The sequence below is a fragment of the Anabrus simplex genome, chromosome 12 (assembly GCF_040414725.1).
Source record: "Anabrus simplex isolate iqAnaSimp1 chromosome 12, ASM4041472v1, whole genome shotgun sequence".
NCBI classification, from domain to species: domain Eukaryota; kingdom Metazoa; phylum Arthropoda; class Insecta; order Orthoptera; family Tettigoniidae; genus Anabrus; species Anabrus simplex.
In genome coordinates this window covers 779639-801921 of record NC_090276.1, presented here as the reverse complement: position 1 = coordinate 801921, position 22283 = coordinate 779639, and the positions used below count along the sequence as shown (strand labels likewise).

Genomic DNA, 22283 nt, shown 5'->3' with positions numbered 1-22283 from the left:
TGGGGGACTATGGAATTAAAGGTAGATTATTAAAATCAATCAAAGGCATTTATGTTGACAATTGGGCTTCAGTGAGAATTGATGGTAGAATGAGTTCTTGGTTCAGGGTACTTACAGGGGTTAGACAAGGCTGTAATCTTTCACCTTTGCTGTTCATAGTTTACATGGATCATCTGCTGAAAGGTATAAAATGGCAGGGAGGGATTCAGGTAGATAGAAATATAGTAAGCAGTTTGGCCTATGCTGACGACTTGGTCTTAATAGCAGATTGATCCGAAAGCCTGCAGTCTAATATCTTGGAACTTGAAAATAGGTGCAATGAGTATGGTATGAAAATTAGGCTTTCGAAGACTAAATTGATATCAGTACGTAAGAAATTCAACAGAATTGAATGTCAGATTGGTGATACAAAGCTAGAACAGGTCGATAATTTCAGGTATTTAGGTTGTGTGTTCTCCCAGGATGGTAAAATAGTAAGTGAGATTGAACCAAGGTGTAGTAAAGCTAATGCATGAGCTCACAGTTGCGATCAACAGTATTCTGTAAGAAGGAAGTCAGCTCCCAGACGAAACTATCTTTACATCGGTCTGTTTTCAGACCAACTTTGCTTTACAGGAGCGAAAGCTGGGTGGACTCAGGATATCTTATTCATAAGTTAGAAGTAACAGACATGAAAGTAGCAAGAATGATTGCTGGTACAAACAGGTGGGAACAATGGCAGGAGGGTACTCGGAATGAGGAGATAAAGGCTAATTTAGGAATGAACTCGATGAATGAAGTTGTACGCATAAACCGGTTTCGGTGGTGGGGTCATGTGAGACGAATGGAGGATAGGTCACCTAGGAGAATAATGGACTCTGCTATGGAGGGTAAGAGAAGTAGAGGGAGACCAAGACGACGATGGTTAGACTCGGTTTCTAACGATTTAAAGATAAGAGGTATAGAACTAAATGAGGCCACAACACTAGTTGCAAATCGAGGATTGTGGCGACGTTTAGTAAATTCTCAGAGGCTTGCAGACTGAATGCTGAAAGGCATAATAGTCTATAATGATAATGTATGTATGTATGTTATTTCCTCATACCCATTTATAGAGCGCGTTGCAGGTTGTTCATTGCTTTGATGACTTTCTGTGTTGCCTTTTACCAGCCCTGCTGCTATTTTTCAGTTCAGTTCATCGAGGTTCCCCGTAGACATTTTGTACTCCTGTTTTTGGAATCATTTTGTGAGTCTTTGTTGTTGTGTTCCAGCGCCCCCGATGGCAAGGACGCGGCGACGGCGGCCCGTATGGCTCGAGACGTCATGATGTCCAACCTCCAGCAGCAACAACACGCCTCTATATACTCGTACCTGCACACTCAGTCGGGACTCAATTTCGCTCCCGTCGTGCCACATCGACAAGGTAAGGACCATCCCACTAACCGCCAAGTTGGTGATGATTATTGTTTTAAGAGGAAGTACAACAATCCTCTGTATAACACTAACCAGGGAGATAAATTGGAAGGCATCCGACACTTTGAAAAATGAAAGTATCGGCCAAAGAAAGACAAGGGTCACAGGGACATCGAAATGAGAGACTCCCTAGGCCTCGATACCTAATACTGTCGGGGTCGGAAAAGAGCAAGAGTTGACCAAGGAAGGTCGGCTATCATAGACGAAAGTAAGGAGCCTGGCACTAGCAATGCTAGGACTCAACTAAGGCTCCCGTAGTAGCCAAACCACGCTACAAAGTTCAGAACCCCTCAGGCCCCTTTTAGTCGCCTTCTAAGACAGAAAATTGGTAACTGAGCGAATAAAAACAATATAAATAAAATGTAGTTGAAATGTAATAGGCTTGCCATCTGCGGCCTCTGCTGTGGGTTGTCTACTAATGTGAATGTTCCTAATACTCGGGCACATTGTATCGCACTGGAAGTCAACAGACTTTTAATGTTTCTATACGAATTGCTCCCTGTTAATGAGATGGCAGAGTTATCTGGCTCAGGATTAGCCAAATGAAGTTGGCACATACATGAGTCGCTTTCTCTTTGTTTTTAGTTGAACAAAAGATAAAAATCCCTTTTCATAGAGGTAGATTGTTGGAAATTGCAGGACCATTTTGGAAATTCACTTCTCACTGAAACAGCGAGACAAAGCAAGATCTCGAAATTCCACTTTATCGCTTAACTGTTCTCCGTCGGTAATGAGAGGCCATTCCTGTGACTGTAAGCCTGAAATCCACAGGCATTGCTCATGCAACTTATTTGGAAAATATATTTCAGATTTTTGTTTCACAGTTTCGACGTGGCTATGGACCCTAAGAAACCGTCAATTTCGAGTAAAAATTGGTTGCAGTCTTGGATGTAACCAATCCATGTTGTTTTTCCGTAGAAATAAAATTAACTAGCTTTACATCGCGCAGGCCCATACCTAATAATTGAGAGAGTGAACTGTTTCTTTTCCAGTTTTTCGAGTTGGAGAAGTTCTGCAAAATAGAATATCGTCCTGTATTTCGACTCTAACGTAGCATATTCATTGCTGACCTTACTAACGAGTACCATTTGAAAGAGGAATCAAAGCACTACATTTTAGTAACTTGTTGTTGAAAACATGGTTTTTATCACATCTTTTATATTTGGAAGTAGTACATTTTCCCCGATAAAATTAGATTTCCTTGTTTTGACTTTGAACAAACTTAAGAGGTAGGATGATTCCAGTGCCTTGTGATTAATCCACAGTTTTAAGCGTCACTGAAAAAATTCAGTTGGTTTATTCACATCGAAATGCTTTGTTTCTATAATAAATATTTTCGGAATTTTGCAGGGGTCATGCATCGTTCGATAACAGTTCATAACACAACGTAAATCCTAGTTTCAAGAAGGAACTATCTTGCTGCTTCAACTTTTATAGGAGTCACATTTACTCTCTTCACAGTTAGAATAATAACATCTTTTCAAAGTCACTGTTTCTAAGCCTCTTTTCCATTATTAAAACATTTTTCGGAAACAATAAAAACTGGAGATAACTGACGACACACTTTATAACTTGACAATTTGATTGACAAAGTAAGCGTTTACAACCAGCTTGGATAGCACGTGTTTACTTCGAGGAAAAGCAGAAGCAATAAAAAGCCGCCATTATAGTACGTTCAGTACGTTCCAAGCTCATTGTCTGGTCAATGAAACATATTTTAGAGTATACTGCGGAGAAATATTCACAGTGTTAGTTTTGTTATGGTATTTTAACTCGCATACTATAGACTGAGAAACGCTGCTCCGGAGTTCTGGACAGACTTGGCTGGACACGATGCGAGCTTTAAGAAACTTGACCGGCCCAGAAAATGATCGCATTTCGCTGATTTGCACATTTGCAGCTTTAATGCTGGTGGGTCCCTGACAATGAAATGTATTTATTTACTTGCTATTGGCTTTACGTAGCACCGACACAGATAGGTTTTATGGCGACGATGCCTAATCACACGGCCAACTCGTCCGGTACTACTACTTATTTACTTACGAGACCGCAGAACTATTTAGAAATAGGAGATTGTGGCGGCAGACTGAACGCTGAGTCTATAATGCAGATGTAGTGCCTTGTTCAGTGGCGAAGTTAGAACTCTTGGCCCTCCCTTACACTTAACCACATTTTGTTTACACGGTTAGGAGTGCGCAGCTGTGAGCTCGAACCCCAGTGTCTGCAGCCCTGAAGATGGTTTCCCATTTTCACACCAGGCAAATGCTGGGGCTGTACCTTAATTAAGGCCACGGCTCCTTCCTTCCCATTGCTAGGCCTTTCCTGTCCCATCGTCGCCATAAGACCCATCTGTGTCCGTACGACGTAAAGCAACTAGCAAAAAAAAAAAAAAAAAAAAAAAAAACAATTTGAAATGATTAAAATAGGTTAATATATTTAACAATGAATTTAAATAACAAACTAAATTAATATTAAAAACTGGCGTAATTTAAGTTAAATTTAACACTGAAAGTAAGCATCAGAGTTGAGTAAGAGACTTTAAATTAAACAAAGAGAACATTATTTAAACTGCAATAAACTCCTAATAAATTCTAATAATGAAATAAAATGAAAACACGATTAATACTATGTTTATTGCAGCTACATTCATACTTGAATCATTTGGCCAGCTGTCCCCAGCTCGATAGTTCCAATACACCTACATGTCGCCCAGGTGAAAGATTCCCTATCAGTTCTTTTCTTAACATCTTTCAAAGAACTTGTGAACATTTTCGTTGATAAATTATTCCAGCCCCTAACTCCTCTCCATTTAGCCCAATCTGTCCTCTTGAATTCCAACTTTACCTTCATATTATGATCTCGTTTACTAACGTCATTTCTTGCTCGGAACATACCACTTAATCGTTATACAACTTTTTTGCCTGAAATAAAGCAGAACAAACTGTGCTGCTTTCCTTTGGATCTTTTCCAGTTTTCATATCAAGATCTGTAATCTTTATTGACAACTCATTAATATGATTATCCCAATGAACGTTGTTAAAATTGTTACGGGGTTACCTGTGGAATGCAGAGGTGAAAGAAGGTGCGGACGGAATGGGTCTAAGTACAAGTCCGAAAGATGAATTAAAATTTCCATAAAGGTTATATTTTCAGAACTTAACAATTTTCATATAGACTTTCAAAATTCAACAAGTAACAAATCAACAAGAAGCCAAAAATCAGGTACAAGGTATAATTTATAAACCAGAGCACGAAAGCACAAGTTTTAGGGGATCATTACAAGATCTGGGCTTCGAGCCCCAAGTTTTATAATTCCTGAGCTCTCAGCTCACAACCACAAATTACCAAAGGGCAGAAAACCCCAAATTAATGGAGCACTTGCTCCCACCTAGTAATGTCAAGCCTCCTAGAGGCACCTTTCAAAACACCAGAAAGAGCTGACCCGCTCTCAATCTTTCAAGCCTATTAAAGGCAATACTATACTTTACAATCACTTGGCATCGAGGCACAACTTACAAGAATTAAACAGGGGTATCTCGTACCCAGCCTACATGGCCTTAAAAGAAAAATAATAGTTTAATTTAAATGGCCCTAAATGCAAAAAGGAAAGGAGGCATGGATTAGCACTCCTAAATACACTTTTTAAAACCGAAGAGGCACTAGACCGATGACACAGGGGCTATTCCCAAGCTAGGGAGGTGACTCGTATAAGAAAATTTTAATACATTAAGAGTAGAAAATCGGTTATGAAAACTTAGTCACCTCAAATCAAAAATGAAGGGGAGCTCGAGAGGGTAAAGCACTCTCTATCCCTGATTTACAGTTAAAGTAATAAGAAAATTTTACATAAGCCGGCACTAAGTTACATTTTTAGACAGGTAGGTTACATGAAAAGGTTTCGGACCTTCCCCGAGAGTTAAAGCTGAGCTAGCAAGAAATAAAGATGTTAAACGCCCATTACCTTTGTTGAAGAGCTGCTGCCCGAAGGAAGAGGCGCTACCCGCCCGCTGCTATACTTCCATACACTAAGCTAGATGTTGTTGAAGTGGCGGAGAGCCAGGAAAATCAGCAGTTTTTATACTCTCGGGGAAGATTCGAGACCTTTCATGAATAATTAAGACACACCCACAGTCGTTTATTGGGTAGCTTACAGTTACACATCAAAATTGGAGAAGAAAGACACAATTGGCTGAAAATTAATGACATAAATTATTGATTGGCTAACTTCAAAACTGGCGGAAAGAAAATATTTATATTGCCAACCCACAAATGAAAGAACGAAATTTAGTAAGGAACAAACTTATGAATACAAAATTTCTTCAAAACCTTCGCACCAGGATGCATGGTCATAGTTTTTGTAGAGACATCTATCAGAGAATGTCCACACTTCTTGATAATTAGTAAACAAAAGCAGTTCGAAATTAACACAGTGACATCTTCTGGGAAACTGTTGAGTTAATTCAGTTTTTAAAGTTCCGAGTTTCTGGTGTAGGGGAGTACTTTAAGGCGGAAAATTCAAAAGTGCGGCGTAGAGGCGTACCAACCGGTACAAAAGTTAAAAGGACTTTTTTTCTTGGTGAAACGTACAACCTGACTGCTGTATTATTGAAGTCTTTTTGCAGTCGCTCACAAACCTATAAAGGTCCTTGCGGGAGTCCGCTCTTGACGTACTCCACCCTTCAACCACTCTTTTAGCCGTCATCTGCCATGATGTTTGACCTCCGTAATCTGAAAGATCTGCTGGAATAACATTTCGCCTGATATAATGAGAAAGAGTGATTTACTAACAACACCGGCCTCTCCATTCACTTGGTACAGCTCCTCCATGTTAACAGTAATCAAAAGATATCCCAACCCATTGTTTTTACCGTATCCCCAAAAATCTTATCAATCCCACTGCTTTATTATCATAGCTCCTCTATGTGGACATTATCCAACTGACTGAAGACTTCTTCCTTCCCTAAGTCCTTACATATAAACTCTCCTTATTTCATTAGTGATCCCTTAGATATCCTGGAACCTGATTCTGCCTTTACCATTCCTTTTTCCAAAAATTCACATACGCTAACTGCCAGTTATGTTTGCCATCATGTTATGATGACTTCGCTGACTTTTCTCGTGCTAAGTTACACTTTGTAGTCAGTCCTTCGATCTCTCCTTACTTCCAGCCCCAGGCGACCACGGGGCCCTTAGCTGAGTCCTGGCAGTGCTTCCACTTACTTGTGCCAGGCTCCTCACTTCCATGTGTCCTATCCGACCTCCGTTGGTCAACTCTTGTTCTTTTCCGACCCCGGCAGTATTAGAGCACTCGAAGCCTGCGGAGTGTTTCATTTTCACCCCTTGGTGGCCCTTGCCTTTCTTTGGCCGATATCTTCATTTTTCGAAGTGTCGGATGCCTTACATTTTCTCTCTCTGATTATTGTTATATAGACGATGCTCGTACTTCCTCTTAAAACAATAATCACCACCAACATCTCCTTACTTCCACAACCTTTCCTAGTTTTATTTTTTCTCACCTTTAAAGGTGTTTTCTTATGTAATATCAGTTGTGTTCTTGTTTCCAGAAGACTCGCCACCTCCAACCCCTCCTGTTCGCGATGCCTCCAGCCTCAAGGGGGTCAAATATGGCCCTGGTCACGAGAAGTTCCCCTCGTGGCCCGTGTCGGCGGCAGCAGACACTCCGGCAGCAGCTCGTCCCGCCCCCGGGGGTGGCTCACACCGCTCCAAGTCGTGGACTGACCACACCAACTACCCAAAGGAGAAGGGGTTGACCTACACCAGGCCGTACATGAAGAGAACCAACCCCGCCTTCACCCAGCAAGTGAGTAGTGACGTGTTTCATCTCCTAGACACGAATATTGTCTAGGAAATCTTTCTGGGAAGACCACGCATTTCTGTCCTCGGTTTTGTTACGCTGTTCTTGAGAGAAAAGGCCCACTTATCAGGAGAGATCATCCGTACTGAATACTTGTATCAACTTGAGCAACAAGAGCCTTCCGTTCAGGTCGTGCGTACGGTCACCACTAGGAAGGGCATCCGACAGTACAACAGACTGCACGAAGGCTGTCCTCACTCAGGGCTGCGTAGCTCAGCTACCAATCGCTGAATATGAAGAGCAGATCATAACCATCTGCGCACGTCCCAGATGATAACAAATTAGTTGTTGGTAACGAAATACTCGGAGTTACAATTCACGGAAAATGCTGTTCAGTTTGATACTTTGCTGCGGCGGTTGTTGGAGAAGAACAATACCTTGAAGTTGTTGCACGTAGAGTAGGTATGTACAAAACAGAGGCAGTCGATACGAGTACCAGCGTCACAACGAGGTTCATGACGGCAACACCAGCGACTGTTCAGCGAGCGGACGAGCTCAATAACAAACAACTTGGCATCACATCAAGACAGCTTAGGTTGTTCAAATAGGAGGACCATTTGATACTGATGATTTTATTTTTTACGGAAAATCGTCACAGGGGATGAAATGTGACCCTGAGACCAAACGACAGTTCATGGACTCGAGTCAAAAAAATTCTCCTCGGAATGAAGTCCGGACTCTCAGCCTCAGTGTCCTGGGATTCTGCAGGAGTGATTCTGATTGACACATTGCCTACTGGTCACACAATACAATATCGAAAATCTTAAAAAGATTTAGCAGACGATTTCTGCTAGTTCGTCCCGATAGAGATATCAACAACATCCTTCTTTATATAAGAACGCAAGCGGCACACAAACCCCTCAAGCAATCGTAAAACTTGGGTGAGTTCTCTCGCAACAAGCCACACTCGAGTACACATGTGAACATCAGCCAGGCATGTGCGTAAACATTAACCCTACCAGTTAAACCAGGAGTTCGAATGAGTTTGTCAGTGATTGTTAGGAAGTCTGGAAAATATAATTGTATAAACCAGGAATTAAAAAACATGTAAGTGGTCTTCCTTCAACGTAACCTTAGTGGAGATTTACAAGTCTTAAATATTCTGTGTGAACTAACGTGAGTTAAGTGCAATCAGTGGTTGTCAGACGCCATGACCCTACTTTGAAAGAGCAAAAGACTGGGGACATTTAAAAAAATATATTGTATGGTTAATTTGTACATGAAATATATATGTATGTATGACTAGGGATGTACAAATAGTTTATGGATTTTGCGACAGTTGTTCGAGACTCGCGTACACAAACAAATAAATAAATAAATAAATAAATAAATAAATAATAATAATAATAATATCATGGAATAGTAATAAAGTAATAAAATACGAATAAAGGAATACCGGTAGACACTTAATAATATGAATAAGGAAATAGTAAAATGACGCAGTGGCGGTGAAACATGACGAGTATCCTGCGATACGCAATATTAAATCAAATACAGGGAACACTTGCAGGCCTAAAAATGACAACTAACAGAGGAGAGTGGAAGGTGCTTGGAACCCTATGAGGTCCATGGGGGAGAAAAGACTTACAAGAATCACCCTCTAGCACAACTATATTAAAAATAACAAACGAAAAATTACAAGAAACAAAGTGAAATCACAAAGCAGCTGATACTTTGACAAACTGATACAATTACGACTCCAAAAGCACAAATGAATGGAGTTATAACCAGCGGGAATCTAGGGCAAACTCGGACACGTTAAATTTAAAACTTTAAAAAGGACATTAAGCAAGGAAATACCGAAATACCAAAATAATTAAATTAAATTAAACGAAACCAGAAAACATAACATTGAAATAACACTAAACCAATAAAACTGAGGTTCCCGAGGGGAGCCCTCGAGCACACGCGTTCGCTAGGGCGGTCGGATGTAAAAGACGCAGAGCACACGCATGATTATTCCGAAGCCGGTAGAACGTCCGGAAATGGCCCGATCACAACAGACCAATGGGAAACAATTTCCACTAGATTCCTTATATTTTCGCCAATAGGAAATCTCGTTATTCTAGCGAATGAAATTGCATGACCATATATGGTCATATTAAGGTACTTAGCAACTTCTCGAGATTTCCATAACCGCACATGCGGTACGGGATGTTTCACAACTAAAGCACCATCAGATTACAATTTTGACATATATAATTACAAAAAATAATTTTCAAATAATTCTTCAAGAAATTCTCCGAGCTAAAATATCCCAAGTGTCTTTTTACATGCTTGCTGACATTAATTTAAATTATCAATTACATAAAATTTACATCACCTCACGACAATTCTCGCATCTTGCAATGTTCATTTACAGTTCCATATTATCTTGATGTTTCCAAACAAAATGATTACACACATACTTAAATTAATATTTCTTGCCATTACATAAAATAATTCCAGTAGAGTCCAGAGTTCCAACCAAAAATGAAATCTTTCAGACACTTTAAATAAAAAAAACTTTAAAATTATATTTCCCATTGTTGTAGTTCTCCGTCCCACCACATATTACAGATTTACACCTTATTTCATAAAATATGGGGTGGGAAATTATTATCCCACTGACAGTTCCAGATAGGTAATGTTTGTGTGTGGGAAATATTTATGATAATTCGCTTATTACATATTAATTACTTTATTGGCATCAATATAATACAATAATATAACATACTATGTGGCCTATGGAATAAAAAATGATAATGAATTCTCTGAAACCTAATTTACTTTGGTTGTAGAAAAATTTGAAAATACTGTCTATGATTTGTGAAATATTTCAGAGCAACATTACATTTCATGTTATGGCGTTTCTCCTTCTACAGTGTGCACAGCGATGATCTCAGGTAGATGGCTGCCTATATCTCATAATCTCAACATATTTTCTATCGTTGCTTGTCCATCAGACCTTCCACATCCGTTAACTTGCTCGAAAATGACTGTATTAGTTCATTTACTAGTTGTGATCTAAACTTCAAGTGTCTTCTTCTCTTTCATTCCACTTAGTACACTATGTATCATACAGTCCAGGAAGTGATGAAAAGATCTTAAGCCACCATCTTCTTGACTTCTTGACCTGCCATTAAAGGATAACATGAACCTATAAGAGCCTCTGTGGCTCAGGCAGCAGAGCGCCAGCCTCTCTCTGGTCAGTTACATGGTTCAAATCCCGGTCACTCCAGTTTTCCCTGTCATATTTCATTCCAGCAACGCTCTCCAATATAATTTCATTCATTAATCATTCACCCAGATGAGCGCGACAGGCTTCGGCAGCCGGCACAATTCCTATCCTCCCTGCTAGGTGGGGGCTTCATTCCATTCCTGACCTGGTCAATTGACTGGAAACAGGCTGTGAATTTTCATGAACCTATAAGATACAATGTATAGGAACTCCAAACATAATAGGTTGTGTGGTTTGAACATTGTTTTTGCTTACCAGAGTACTTGGGGTAACCACATAAATACAGGGTACAGATATCTGCACATGGTTATGAGGGTATTTAGAGGTTGTAGTAAGGATGTAAAGGAGAGGACATACAAGTCTCTCGTAAGACCCCAACTAGAGTACGGTTCCACTGTATGGGACCCTCACCAGGATTACGTGATTCAAGAACTGGAAAAAGTCCAAAGAAAAGCAGCTCAATTTGTTCTGGGTGATTTTTGACAAAAGAGTAGCGTTACAAAAATGTTCTAAAGTTTGAGCTGGGAAGACTAGGGAGGAAGGGGACTAATGTTCCAAGCTGTCAGAGGAGAGATAGCGTGGATTGACATCAGTAAACAAATAAGTTTGAGTGGTGTCTTTAAAAGTAGGAAAGATCACAATATGAAGATAAAGTTGGAATTCAAGAGGACAAATTAGTGCAAATATTTGTTTATAGAAAGGGGAGTTAGGGATTGGAATAACTTATCAAGAGAGACGTTCAATAAATTTCCAATTTCTTTGCAATCATTTAAGAAAAGGCCAGAAAACAACAGGTAGGGAATCTGCCACCCGGGCGACTGCCCTAAATGCGAGTGATTGATTGATTGATTGATTGATTGATTGATTGATTGATTGATTGATTGATTGATTGATTGATTGATTGATTGATTGATTGATTGAAAATAGTGCAGCATTCCCACCAAAAATTCTGTTCTCGGAAGAATCGTGATTCAACAGTATTGGTACCGCCAACCGCCACAACATGCACTGTTATTATTATTATTATTATTATTATTATTATTATTATTATTATTATTATTATTATTATTATTCTACGGCTGTTGGAATATGGGTCCTAATATTTATTTAATGTTATAGAAGACTTTCTATTGAAGTAAATAGGTGAGAAAAACCTTCAGATTTTTAAAATAGTGTAGATGCAGGTCTTCGTTAAAGTTGTCCTTACATGGAGCCGTTAAATCACTTAGTGATATAATGCACTTACTCTATAATTTAGATGTACAAAAATATTATTTACATGACACATCAACAACATAAAAGATATTTCAACAAAACTGCAATTATCCAATACAGTGAAACCCAAACTCTCACGGCAATAATGTTCTCGCCTGGAACTGCTAAAGGCAGTGGACAGTTCTCTCCCTCTTACTGTTGTTACAACACAGATATTTATTCAACGTAGTCTTGAATGCAAGTGAAGCCTGATGATGTGTCTCGCTAAGGTTGTCATTTTTCAAAGGATTTTTCCTTCTCAGTGTGAGCACATACTTCTCCTGAAGAGTCCCACTAACAGAATACATTCATATTTTTTGCATTTGCATGGGTGACAATCATATTCAGCATATCTTATCATCTAGAGATTCATTAGACTGAACTGTCTGAGCTGGAGCAACTTTACGTGGATTATATTATTCTGTCTAGTTTTTGAGCTGCAGGGAGGCATAATGATCCATTTGAAATGATTTTTACCATAAACATTTATCCCTTTTGATGACCTAATACCTTTTGTAATAATAGTAAACACTTTATTAATCATCATAATTAATAAAGATACAGCACACAAATTGTGCATTGTATAAACAAAGTTTGTCATATGTACTGTCACTTCTCACTATTACAAAAGTTCACAATAGATAATCCCTGGTTTTTGCATGTTATTACGTGATATTGACTGCAATGTTCATTGCACAGCTTGCAAACACAGGTTTTGTCGGGGTCATAGAAGTACTCAGTGTTGCAAAGTTTATGGTGATACCCATGGACTGCCATCGAGTTAACGAAATGTCGCATGTCTTGATTGGTCTTCGTCCATGTTCTATTCATCATCGCCTCCGTTGATTAGAAATCGAGCCAGATTTCTTCCCTCTTCTTCACTCTGTCCTGCATTAATTTTTCCCAAGCATCTGTGGATGGAAACCCTCGCTTCATTCGGAGGTCCTCGATGAAGAAGGTTTCCTTTGCAAGCTCATATGCAAGCCTTGATTTTGTGTATTTTGATATTCCCAGTGTAGCTTTCAGGAAGCGCGACTTGACTGCTTCAATTGTCTTCAGCTCAGCCAGACCCAATTTATTCCATATAATGTCCAGTCCATATGTGGCAATTGGCGCAATTTTCGCATTGAATAGTTTCATAGCAGTTTATAGTGAAAGCTTGGTAATTGTTTTAATATTATATATAGCTTTGGTGGCCGCCGTTGCTCTAGACTTTATGTGAATCCTATAGGTTGTTGCTGTTGTTTGCATGGTCAGTCCTAGATACTTAAATGTATTGACAGTCTTGAGGACTGTAGATCCTAGGTATATCCTGTCACTTGCAGCCTCTCGGCCACCTTTCCGAAATGTCATTTTCACTGTTTTCTCTGTGTTAATTTTCATCTTGTTATCTTTTGCCCACCTGTCTAGATTGTCTACAGCTTTTTGCACATCATGTAGGGAATTTGATCCAATGACCATATCGTCTGCATATAAGTATATTTTCAAATCCTCTATTCCTTGCTGAGTAACCTTTACCACATCGTACGTCGCAATGTTAAACAGCAAGGTGCTTAGTGGGTCTCCTTGGAGTACTCCGTTGGTCTGCATGATCAATTTCGAAGTCGCGACTTGGTCATCAATTTGTATGTAATTTGTCGTCAGTATGTTACTTATCAGAGTCGTGAGCTTGTCTTTCCCCATTATTGCTTCCAGCTTCGCGATTATTAGTGGCCTGCTTAACGTGTCGAAAGCTTTTGCATAATCAACAAATACTGCATGGAATTTGCCTCTTGGATGTCTGAGGGCTTCTTCAATGTCATTGATGAGGTTGTTAATGGCATGGAGGGTGCTCCTTCCTTTACGGAATCCAAACTGTTCCTCTGGGAGTTTGTGTTCTACTGCGTCTGCAACTCTTTCTGTGAGAAGCTTTGTCATTATTTTCAGCATGCATTTTTCTATAGCTATTCCTCTATATGAGTTATGGTCTGACTGGTCACCTTTTCCCTTGTACAACATTTTCATAGTCGAGATTCTCCAAGATGTTGGGATGTTGCATACTTGTAGACAGAGGTTCATTAGGTTTGAAATCGCCGGTAATAGTGTTTCTGATGAGACTTTTATGTGTTCGATGTATATGCCATCGCATCCTATGGCCTTCTTATTTTTAAGTGACATAATAGCTTCATACACCTCTTCCTTTGTGAACGGGTCAGTTACTTCTTGGTACGATCCTGTTATCGCAGCCTCAGTATTGACGTCCTCATCAATATTTAGTATATTCCTGAAGTGATCTTCCCATGTATCCATTTCTATCATTCCACTGCTTTGCATTTTCCTAGGCTTTAATGCTACAAACGGGTCCTTGATGGCATCCTTCACGATTTTTATCGCTTCCTTTTCCATATGTTCATTTCGTTTTACCGACAGCAGTTTCTTGTGTTCCTTCCTGATGACGATATATTGCCTTATTGTCTCAATGCTCTTGTTGTTCTTTGCCGCATGCATGGCCTTAAGAGTGCTCTTTCTCTTCTTATAGCAATCTTTATCGAACCATATTCGCGATCTTCTCTTACGCTTATACACAAGTGCTGATTTGATTGTGTTCTCCAGGGATAGTGCGGCTGCATCTATGTCATTATTCTTTATGTTCTTTTCAAGTTTTTTCCGTTCTTTGGTTTGTTGTTTGAGTACATTTTCATTTATCTGTCTTGAGAGTTTGGCATCAGCATAGTTCTCTCTCTTCTCTATTCTTGAGACATTAAAATGCGTCGAGACAGGACAGTGTTTCCTTATCATCGCCTGTTCTGTGGTGAAACACACGGAGTAATTTATTAGCTTAATGTTTTTACCTTTGTAAAAGATTAAGTCTATAGTACTACTCCCTGTATATGTAAAGTACGTTCTATCTTCGAAGTTGTTAACAAGGTTGAAACCTTCCTCAGTCATCATTTCCAGGAGCTCGTTAACAAGGTTGAAACCTTCCTCAGTCATCATTTCCAGGAGCTCTTTCGCTCTATGATTGTTGTTGTCAAGTCTGCAGTTTAGGTCTCCGGCAATTATTATGTCTCTGCCCGGAGCTATTTGCTGTATGGAGGACATGATGATTACTATTAGTTCTTCAATGGGTGTTAGTGGCCCTGCGTATATTGCTATCACAGAGATCCATTTAAAGTTTATTATCATTGTATCCTGTTCTTGGCGTGTACTTAAAATTTTACCTAGTCTTGGTTTGTAGTAGCATGAAATACCGCTCCTTGGTCTCCCTCTTGGTCCTTGCGTTGCTGGTAAATGTTGCGCATAGAAGTGCTTTAGTTCAATGGGTTTGGTAGATAGAGTCTCAAGTAGTATGAGAATATCATGTGATTGTAGAAGGTTATTGTCACAGCACATAACTCTGATGCAGAATCCTGTTCAAGGAGTTTGTTGTTCTGGAAGGTCTTAATTCTGATGAGCCTGGAAGTAACTGTGATATTATCTTCATCCTGTATTTCTTGTTCACTCTCAGTATCATGTTCAACATCACTCACTAATACGCTTATCACTCAAACATTCGGTTTAACATCCAGTTAGAAACTGAATTAACAAGTACGATAATACTATCCTTGGTTCATTCGTGAAAGTAATGTAACACCATGAAGGTTGATCGGATCATTGCTGACCTGACGAGAGTAGTTCTAAAAGTTTTCACTCAAAGTTTTACATTTTGGAGAGTTCACTGTCAGCCGAACCTGTAAAGTAGGCCTTTAGTTCGTACGTCAAACGGTTTGGGAGAAATGATTATTTTATGATCTACCACTCATTTGAACCCCATACGGAAGTATTTGAATGTTTTAAATCCTAATACCAGTATAAATGGTCCTATCTTATTTAACATCTGGGATGTAAACGCGACCAACCAGTGAAATTTTTATTTTGTACATAAAATAGTAATGGAGGAATAAGTGCTTTTTAAGGGGTGAATATTTTTAAATATTTATTAACATTTAAAGAGCACCCTTCATTAAAAAAAAATTAAGTTCGTGCCTGAAACTGTTTTGGAAGAATGGATATTGTGTTTTTGAGAATCAACCGCCATCTAAACATCTTAGGGGAGAAATATTTTGAAGTATACGATATTTTGCACCCAGGACATAAAAGAAGACCCTTCTTGTAAATTTACAACTTTGTACATCAAACGGCTTTGGAGAGATGGTTACTTTCCTTTACGGGGCTAACCCCATGTAAAACTTTAGGGGTGGAACGTTTTAAAAATATTTCCTATTTCACAGCTAGGATTTAAAATACATACCGCTATTTGTGTTTGTACATTAAACCGTTTCGGAGGAAGGAAGGATCTTCACCGCCATTTAACTCTCTGAGGGGTTAAATTTGTTTCAAACCGTCTTTTATTTAACACCTAGCAAATCATTTGGAATTTTTACTCCGTAATTCTAACAGTTTGATATACATGTATATTTTTGTCATAATCCCTCACCCCCCTAGTCAAAACCCCGTAGCGGTGTATTATTTTCAGTCCCCTTCTTATTTGTATCCTCATAAAAAGAATTCAGCTTCTATACACCTCCCTTAAATTGAACCCCACCTCCCGAAAAAATGTGTTTCTTTATTTTTAAAGGAGATTCGAAATACCAATTTTCATGTTCATAACATCCTTCATTTTTGAGATACAATTATCCACATGCAAAGAATTCAACTCATTGTTCAATTCATTTATTAATCGCCCCCCCACAAATTGGATTTTCCAAAAACAAAAGAATACATGTTCCTTTATTTTTAAAGAAGATTCCAAATACAAATTTTCATGTCTGTAAGATCTTCAATTTTTGAGATTTAACAGGCGCGTGCTACCTGCACTTTCTACGCCATCAACTCCCTCTTCTGCTGTGCAGCTTGGGGTACATTTAACGACTGTAACCATCTGAATGAAAAACAACCAGGAAAATAGTAGGATCAGTTTACGCCCAGGAGCCTTCGACAGCTCATCGCCGAAACCTGCAGATCAATAAACAGTGCACTTGGTAGCAGGTCATCACTTCGAGCTTCGTGAAGACATATCAGCCACTTACACTTCAACTTGCTGAAAATGTGCTAGATGGCGATATTAAGAGACTATAAAAACTAAATAAACCAAAAATGAAAAACTATCCCTAGCCCAGACTCGAACCTATCACATGTAACCATACCTTTCTGACCGTGTACACTACGGTGCTACACGGAACAATACGTTTAGATTGCTGCTTTAAATACCGTCACAAGCGCACTCATGGTTTCTGTGTAGGCCGTAAATACAAAGGGTATCCATTTTACGGCGCGTAGTGGAAGGGCGTATATGAAACTGGGGTGTGTATAACAACTGGGGCAACTGATTCACCTGGTATATTTGTGCATTTGATGATGGTGAACACTTGAAACATATTAAGAAATTTGTGTCTGCTGTCTGAAACTTGAATGCGATTAAGTCATCTTAATTGGCTGCACCGACTCCTGGACTTAGGTGACCAATGAGACATGACGTATCGTGGTGCAGCTCTTGTAAGGCTGTAACGTAGCAAACTATGGTGTACAAATTCCTGGAATGTTGGGGACAGCATCAACACCCAGTCCTCGAGCCAAGGGTATTAATCACTTACGACTGAAATTTGTCGACTTGGCTTAGACCCGACAACATTGACCTCATCGTATTACCCCTGTTGGGTTTCGAACCTGCCACTGATTCCTGCTTGATACGGCACATTGACACACGTCAAGAAGAAAAAGTGCCACCTCATGCCGTGCTGCAATCATTCTAAGAATCTAGACTCAAGGACATCTTTTATGCATTTGAGTGTTGGTAGGTCACCCATGGATGGAGCGAGACAAGGAAGTGGCCCGGATATCGTAAAAGATACGTGTTCATCTCATTTTAACAAAGATCACTAAGCACGAGGGAGCATTGCATTTAACTAGTTACGTGTTTACAGATGTAAAGTATACTTGTCAACAAAATTTGAGCCACAACTACAGTGTGAATGAAACCAAAAAAAAAAACCCACTTATGACAATATCCTCTGTAAACACAAATTTTGAGCACTCTACAAGCAGGTATGTTGTCCAGTTTATCTCTTGTCAGAGGCAGGCCATGCATGTTTGATGGGATTCAAGTCGGGCGATATAAGAGGTGTTGTCTTGCTCACTGCTGGTCTTTTGAGAGCGTCTCCGTAACCTGGTTCCTGTGATACCGAGTAGCAATAAGTTGCTGGAAATAGCAACTGTATGGGTTCTGTCGTACTAGTTACCGTGTCGACCTACTGGTAAGAGGGTGATGCATCACACTACTTGTAACATGATATACGCAAATGATTTAGGGAATAATATAACATCAAAAATAAGATTGTATGCAGATGATATAATTGTTTATAGAGAAATAAATAACATTGAGGATTGTTCAGAATTACAAAGCGAACTTGAAAGTATCCAACAATGGGTTGAAGAAAATAATATGAAGGTTAATGGAGGCAAATCAACTGTTACAACATTTACAAACAGGAGCTTTATAACTGAATTTGAATATACTTTGGATGAGGTAGTTATCCCAAAAGATGGCAAGTGCAAATACTTAGGTGTGAGATTTGAAAGTAATTTGCACTGGAAGGGTCATGTTGATGACATTGTTGGGAAAGCACACAGATCGTTACATGTCATAATGAGGCTACTTAAAGGATGCAGTAAAGAATTAAAAGAAAAAAGTTACTTGAGTATGGTTCATCCATTATTGGAATATGCAAACAGTGTTTGGGATCCTCACCAAGAAAACCTAATAAAAGAAATAGATAGTGTGCAGAGGAAAGCAGCAAGATTTGTAACAGGGGATTTCAGGAGAAAGAGTAGTGTATCAGAAATGTTATAGGAACTTGGGTGGGAAACTTTAAGTAAGAGAAGGGAGAAAACTAGACTTATAGGTTTATATAGAGCCTGTACAGGAGAAGCAGCATGGGGAGAAATCCATGAGAGGCTTCAGTTGGAAAGTAATTATATCGGCAGAACTGACCACAAGTATAAAATTAGAAGGAATTTTAGCACATGCGATTGGGGTAAATTTTCATTCATTGGGAAGGGTGTGAAGGAGTGGAACAGTTTAGCAGGGGTAGTGTTTGATCCTTTTCCAAAATCTGTACAGATATTCAAGAAGAGAATAAACACCAACAGAGAAAATAAATGAAATGTTAGAGGGCATTCGACCAGCGCAGGTTCTTGTAAATAAAAAATGTGTGTGAATAATGTAACTGTGAAGGCCCTTCAGGAACTCTGAAAAGTGGTGGCAAAAGGGCTCTGGCTAAGACGCAGCAGGGCGTTATTGCTACTTAGGTTCCAAAATGGGTAAAAAAATAAACAAGTAAATAAATGCAATGTAAAGTTTAATCTTATACCAGTTGTATACTGTATGAAGTAATTCCACATACTGTACATGAGTTGACTATGTTTGTAAGTACAGGAGATATTATAAGTAGAATTTTGTAAACAATATAAATTTATTAAGGGTGAGCTGTGTGTTTAATAGAAAAAGTTGTTAGTGTAAATTGTATAATATTGTATTATAAGAAAATGTTCTTCTCTTGTTAATTTAATATTTAATGCTTGACAATAATGTATTTGCCACTGAGGTAGACACCTCATTTGCAAATAAGGAGATTTTGATTTTGATTTATTGAAATAGTAATATTTTATACATCATTAGATCAGGGAGTAAAGACATGGCCAGTTCATCTGGAAAGTCACAGGTTTGGTTCCTGAAAAATCTGCAGCTTCTGCTAGGGTTCACTGGGCCTGTATCAGCCTGAGGTTGTGGCCAGTGACCTTCTACGGCTTGAACAGAGAAAACTTAATCAATTAATGTTTAGTCACTGCAGTCAGTCAAAATAATATTACTTTGTGAAAGATCGATAATATCAATCTCATTTCTGCCTTTTGGTCACAATCAACAATTATGTCTTATGGCAATAAAATACACAAACTGTTCCTGTTTTCATAGTTCAAGATTGTACAAAACTGGAGAGAAAAAATGTTGAATTGTCTGTATTGAAAGGAACTGCTTCAGAAAGCAAATTCAGAAATGTAGAAAGTGTAGGATAGGAAGAAAGCTGGGGAAATGGGAAGTGACAAAATATTACTACTGGTAGTCCTGTGTTCCTATTGTATGCATTCATTCTTATCTTTTTACACTTCCCTTTTCATGAGTTTATGCATTTTTCTTTTTACCCACAACTCGATGAGTACTCCCGAGGCAGTAACATCTGTCATTGTGTCATAATCAGACTTACTTATTAAAACTAACAAGTGTTCTTCTCTGGTGTGACATTTCTTAACTTTTTTTTTCAGTTCCCATTTCCATTTCTTTCTTGGACTGGGTTGTTGCCTGTCTCTCAATCATCTTTTCCTGTTTCTTTCTTATTTCTTCTGTCTTTCCTGGTCTCCTTTCCTATAATCATGCGAGGCCTTTCTTGTTGTCTCTTTCCTGTTGATTTCTAGACTTTCTCTGCAACTTGGTCTTCTCCCATTCAGATGATGCGCCCTTATCTGTTCTGTAGTTTTGAAACTCTAATCCTCCTACCATACCTGATGCATGTGTCAGTATTGCATTTCCTGGTTCATTTCTGTGTTGTGTGTTTCCAGTCCCAACTCTCTAATGGAACGCGTTTACAGAGGGAACCTAATAAGTTTGTTTCCTGTCAGCAGCTCAAGACCGTGATGGAGCGCTGTGAGAAAATATCCCCGGAGACGTTCGAGCCGCGACCGGATGTTCTGGAGGACACGCAGGGCCGGCTGTATCTCCCGCATCTGGACAGGGAAGGGAACGCCTTGGGAGATATGGACTACCTGGCTCCGTCACCTCCAGAACGCGACATCGAGGAGTACAAGACGACCTCATCCCCTTTGACGCAGGCCGATCTGGAGGAGTACGCTCGAGCGTACCAACCGCAGCAGCAACCCTCCTATGCTCAGTCGGAGGGTTACCACAGCTACGTCTCCAGTTCTGACTCGACAACGACCACTCCCTTCCTGGACAGGTTAGTGCTTTGTGTCTTTCTCTGCTCGGGAAGGGATAGAGTAAACGTAAAAGAAGCACGTCCCCTCCCTGGTGTTTTCATGTGGTACTGAGTCAGTCTCTCTGGCTGTTTCTGCTTCATTTTCAGACTTACTTTCGTTTGTTAACACATGGGTGACGGGCCCCGAGAAATCTCGTTGTACGCTCGCCAGCGGTAGGTGACGGGCCCCGAGAATTCTCGGTTTTATTCACGACATTGTTTTTGGTCTTCCTGTGACATCTCTTGACCATATCTTGAACTATTTCGGACGTTCACATTGAGTAGAATAAATCGTAGATGTATATCTGCCACTTTTCTTTCATTCAAGGCCTCTTTTATTCTTTGATTTAGTTTCGAAATGTCGACTTTCTTTCTGCCGGTTTAGTCAATGACAAGATGGAGCGCCCGCGGAATACGATGTTAGCTGACGACGATATTTTAAAAGAATTATATGCCGATGATCATTCAAATGGCAATAGTCTAATGAATTAGTGGAAACTGAATGTGAGAGTGATAGTGGAAGTGATATTCAAGCCTGTACAGGCCGTAATTTACCTAGTGTACTTACTTATTCAGGTGATTCTGACGACGACGATAATGACGTAAACATTAATGATGTGTTAGGAATTGACGCTGAAGATGGTTTTGTAAAGGCAGATCCACTACTACTAGGGGCATTGGAGAGTACCCATACCAACTTTAAAGATAAAATATTGACTGGTTTAATATTTTTGTACGTTTTTATAATCAAGTGCACTCTAGTATGTTTAGCAGAAAAATGTCCGGTCCACAGGGTATGTGACAAGCTCAGCAATGTGTTAAGAGAGGATGCTTGCTAACTGCCATTTTCTGTCATGGACAGTTCTCATCAAAGAATGAAGCTAAGTGGCCATTATTTATTCTCCAGTGTACTCTGAAAGGACACCATCTGACCTGTCATCTCTCCATTCCTTCGTGGCTTCAGTAGTAATCCCAAACATACAGGTCGCCCAACAAAAACTGAACAAAATTTGAATGCCACATCCTCCAGTAGACAGGCGATATGGGATTACTTCTGCAAACTTCTCTGCTGACTTGCTTTACTTTGGTGATAGATATGTTGAAGGATTATCATATAGGGCTTTAGCATTCTTTGCTTGGATAAAGTACTCAAACGACATGGATTTTTGAAAATTTCAATAACTGTGTTAAATGTAACAAATGCCACATACAGCTGTCAATCACTTGTTAACAAGAAGATGGTTGGTTGTAGGAAACCTGCAACAGTAGAAAGTTCATCAGGTAATCTCTGGTAATTGGTCCAACACTTTCAGTGATGGTGATGGTAGTCAAGAGCCAGACTGTTCATAGCGGGCAATGAGAACAAGTCAAATGTGACTGATTTTGTAGACACTAAGATGGTGTAGGGGTAGCGTGCTTGCCTCTTACCCTGAGACCC

General features: G+C 39.4%; 1 protein-coding gene across 4 annotated transcripts in view; it reads left to right on the top strand.

The window, feature by feature from the left end:
- Nucleotides 1-22283, top strand: part of Shrm (Shroom) — a 611435-nt gene that overhangs the window by 463956 nt on the left and 125196 nt on the right. For 2 of the 4 annotated variants that reach the window (XM_067156384.2, XM_067156387.2), the window contains 3 exons: nucleotides 1251-1402; nucleotides 7017-7273; nucleotides 20493-20827. In XM_067156384.2, the coding sequence (XP_067012485.2) occupies nucleotides 1251-1402; nucleotides 7017-7273; nucleotides 20493-20827 (744 nt within the window). The remainder of the gene's footprint in view (nucleotides 1-1250; nucleotides 1403-7016; nucleotides 7274-20492; nucleotides 20828-22283) is intronic. The other 2 variants (XM_067156386.2, XM_067156385.2) reach the window with 2 other exon arrangements.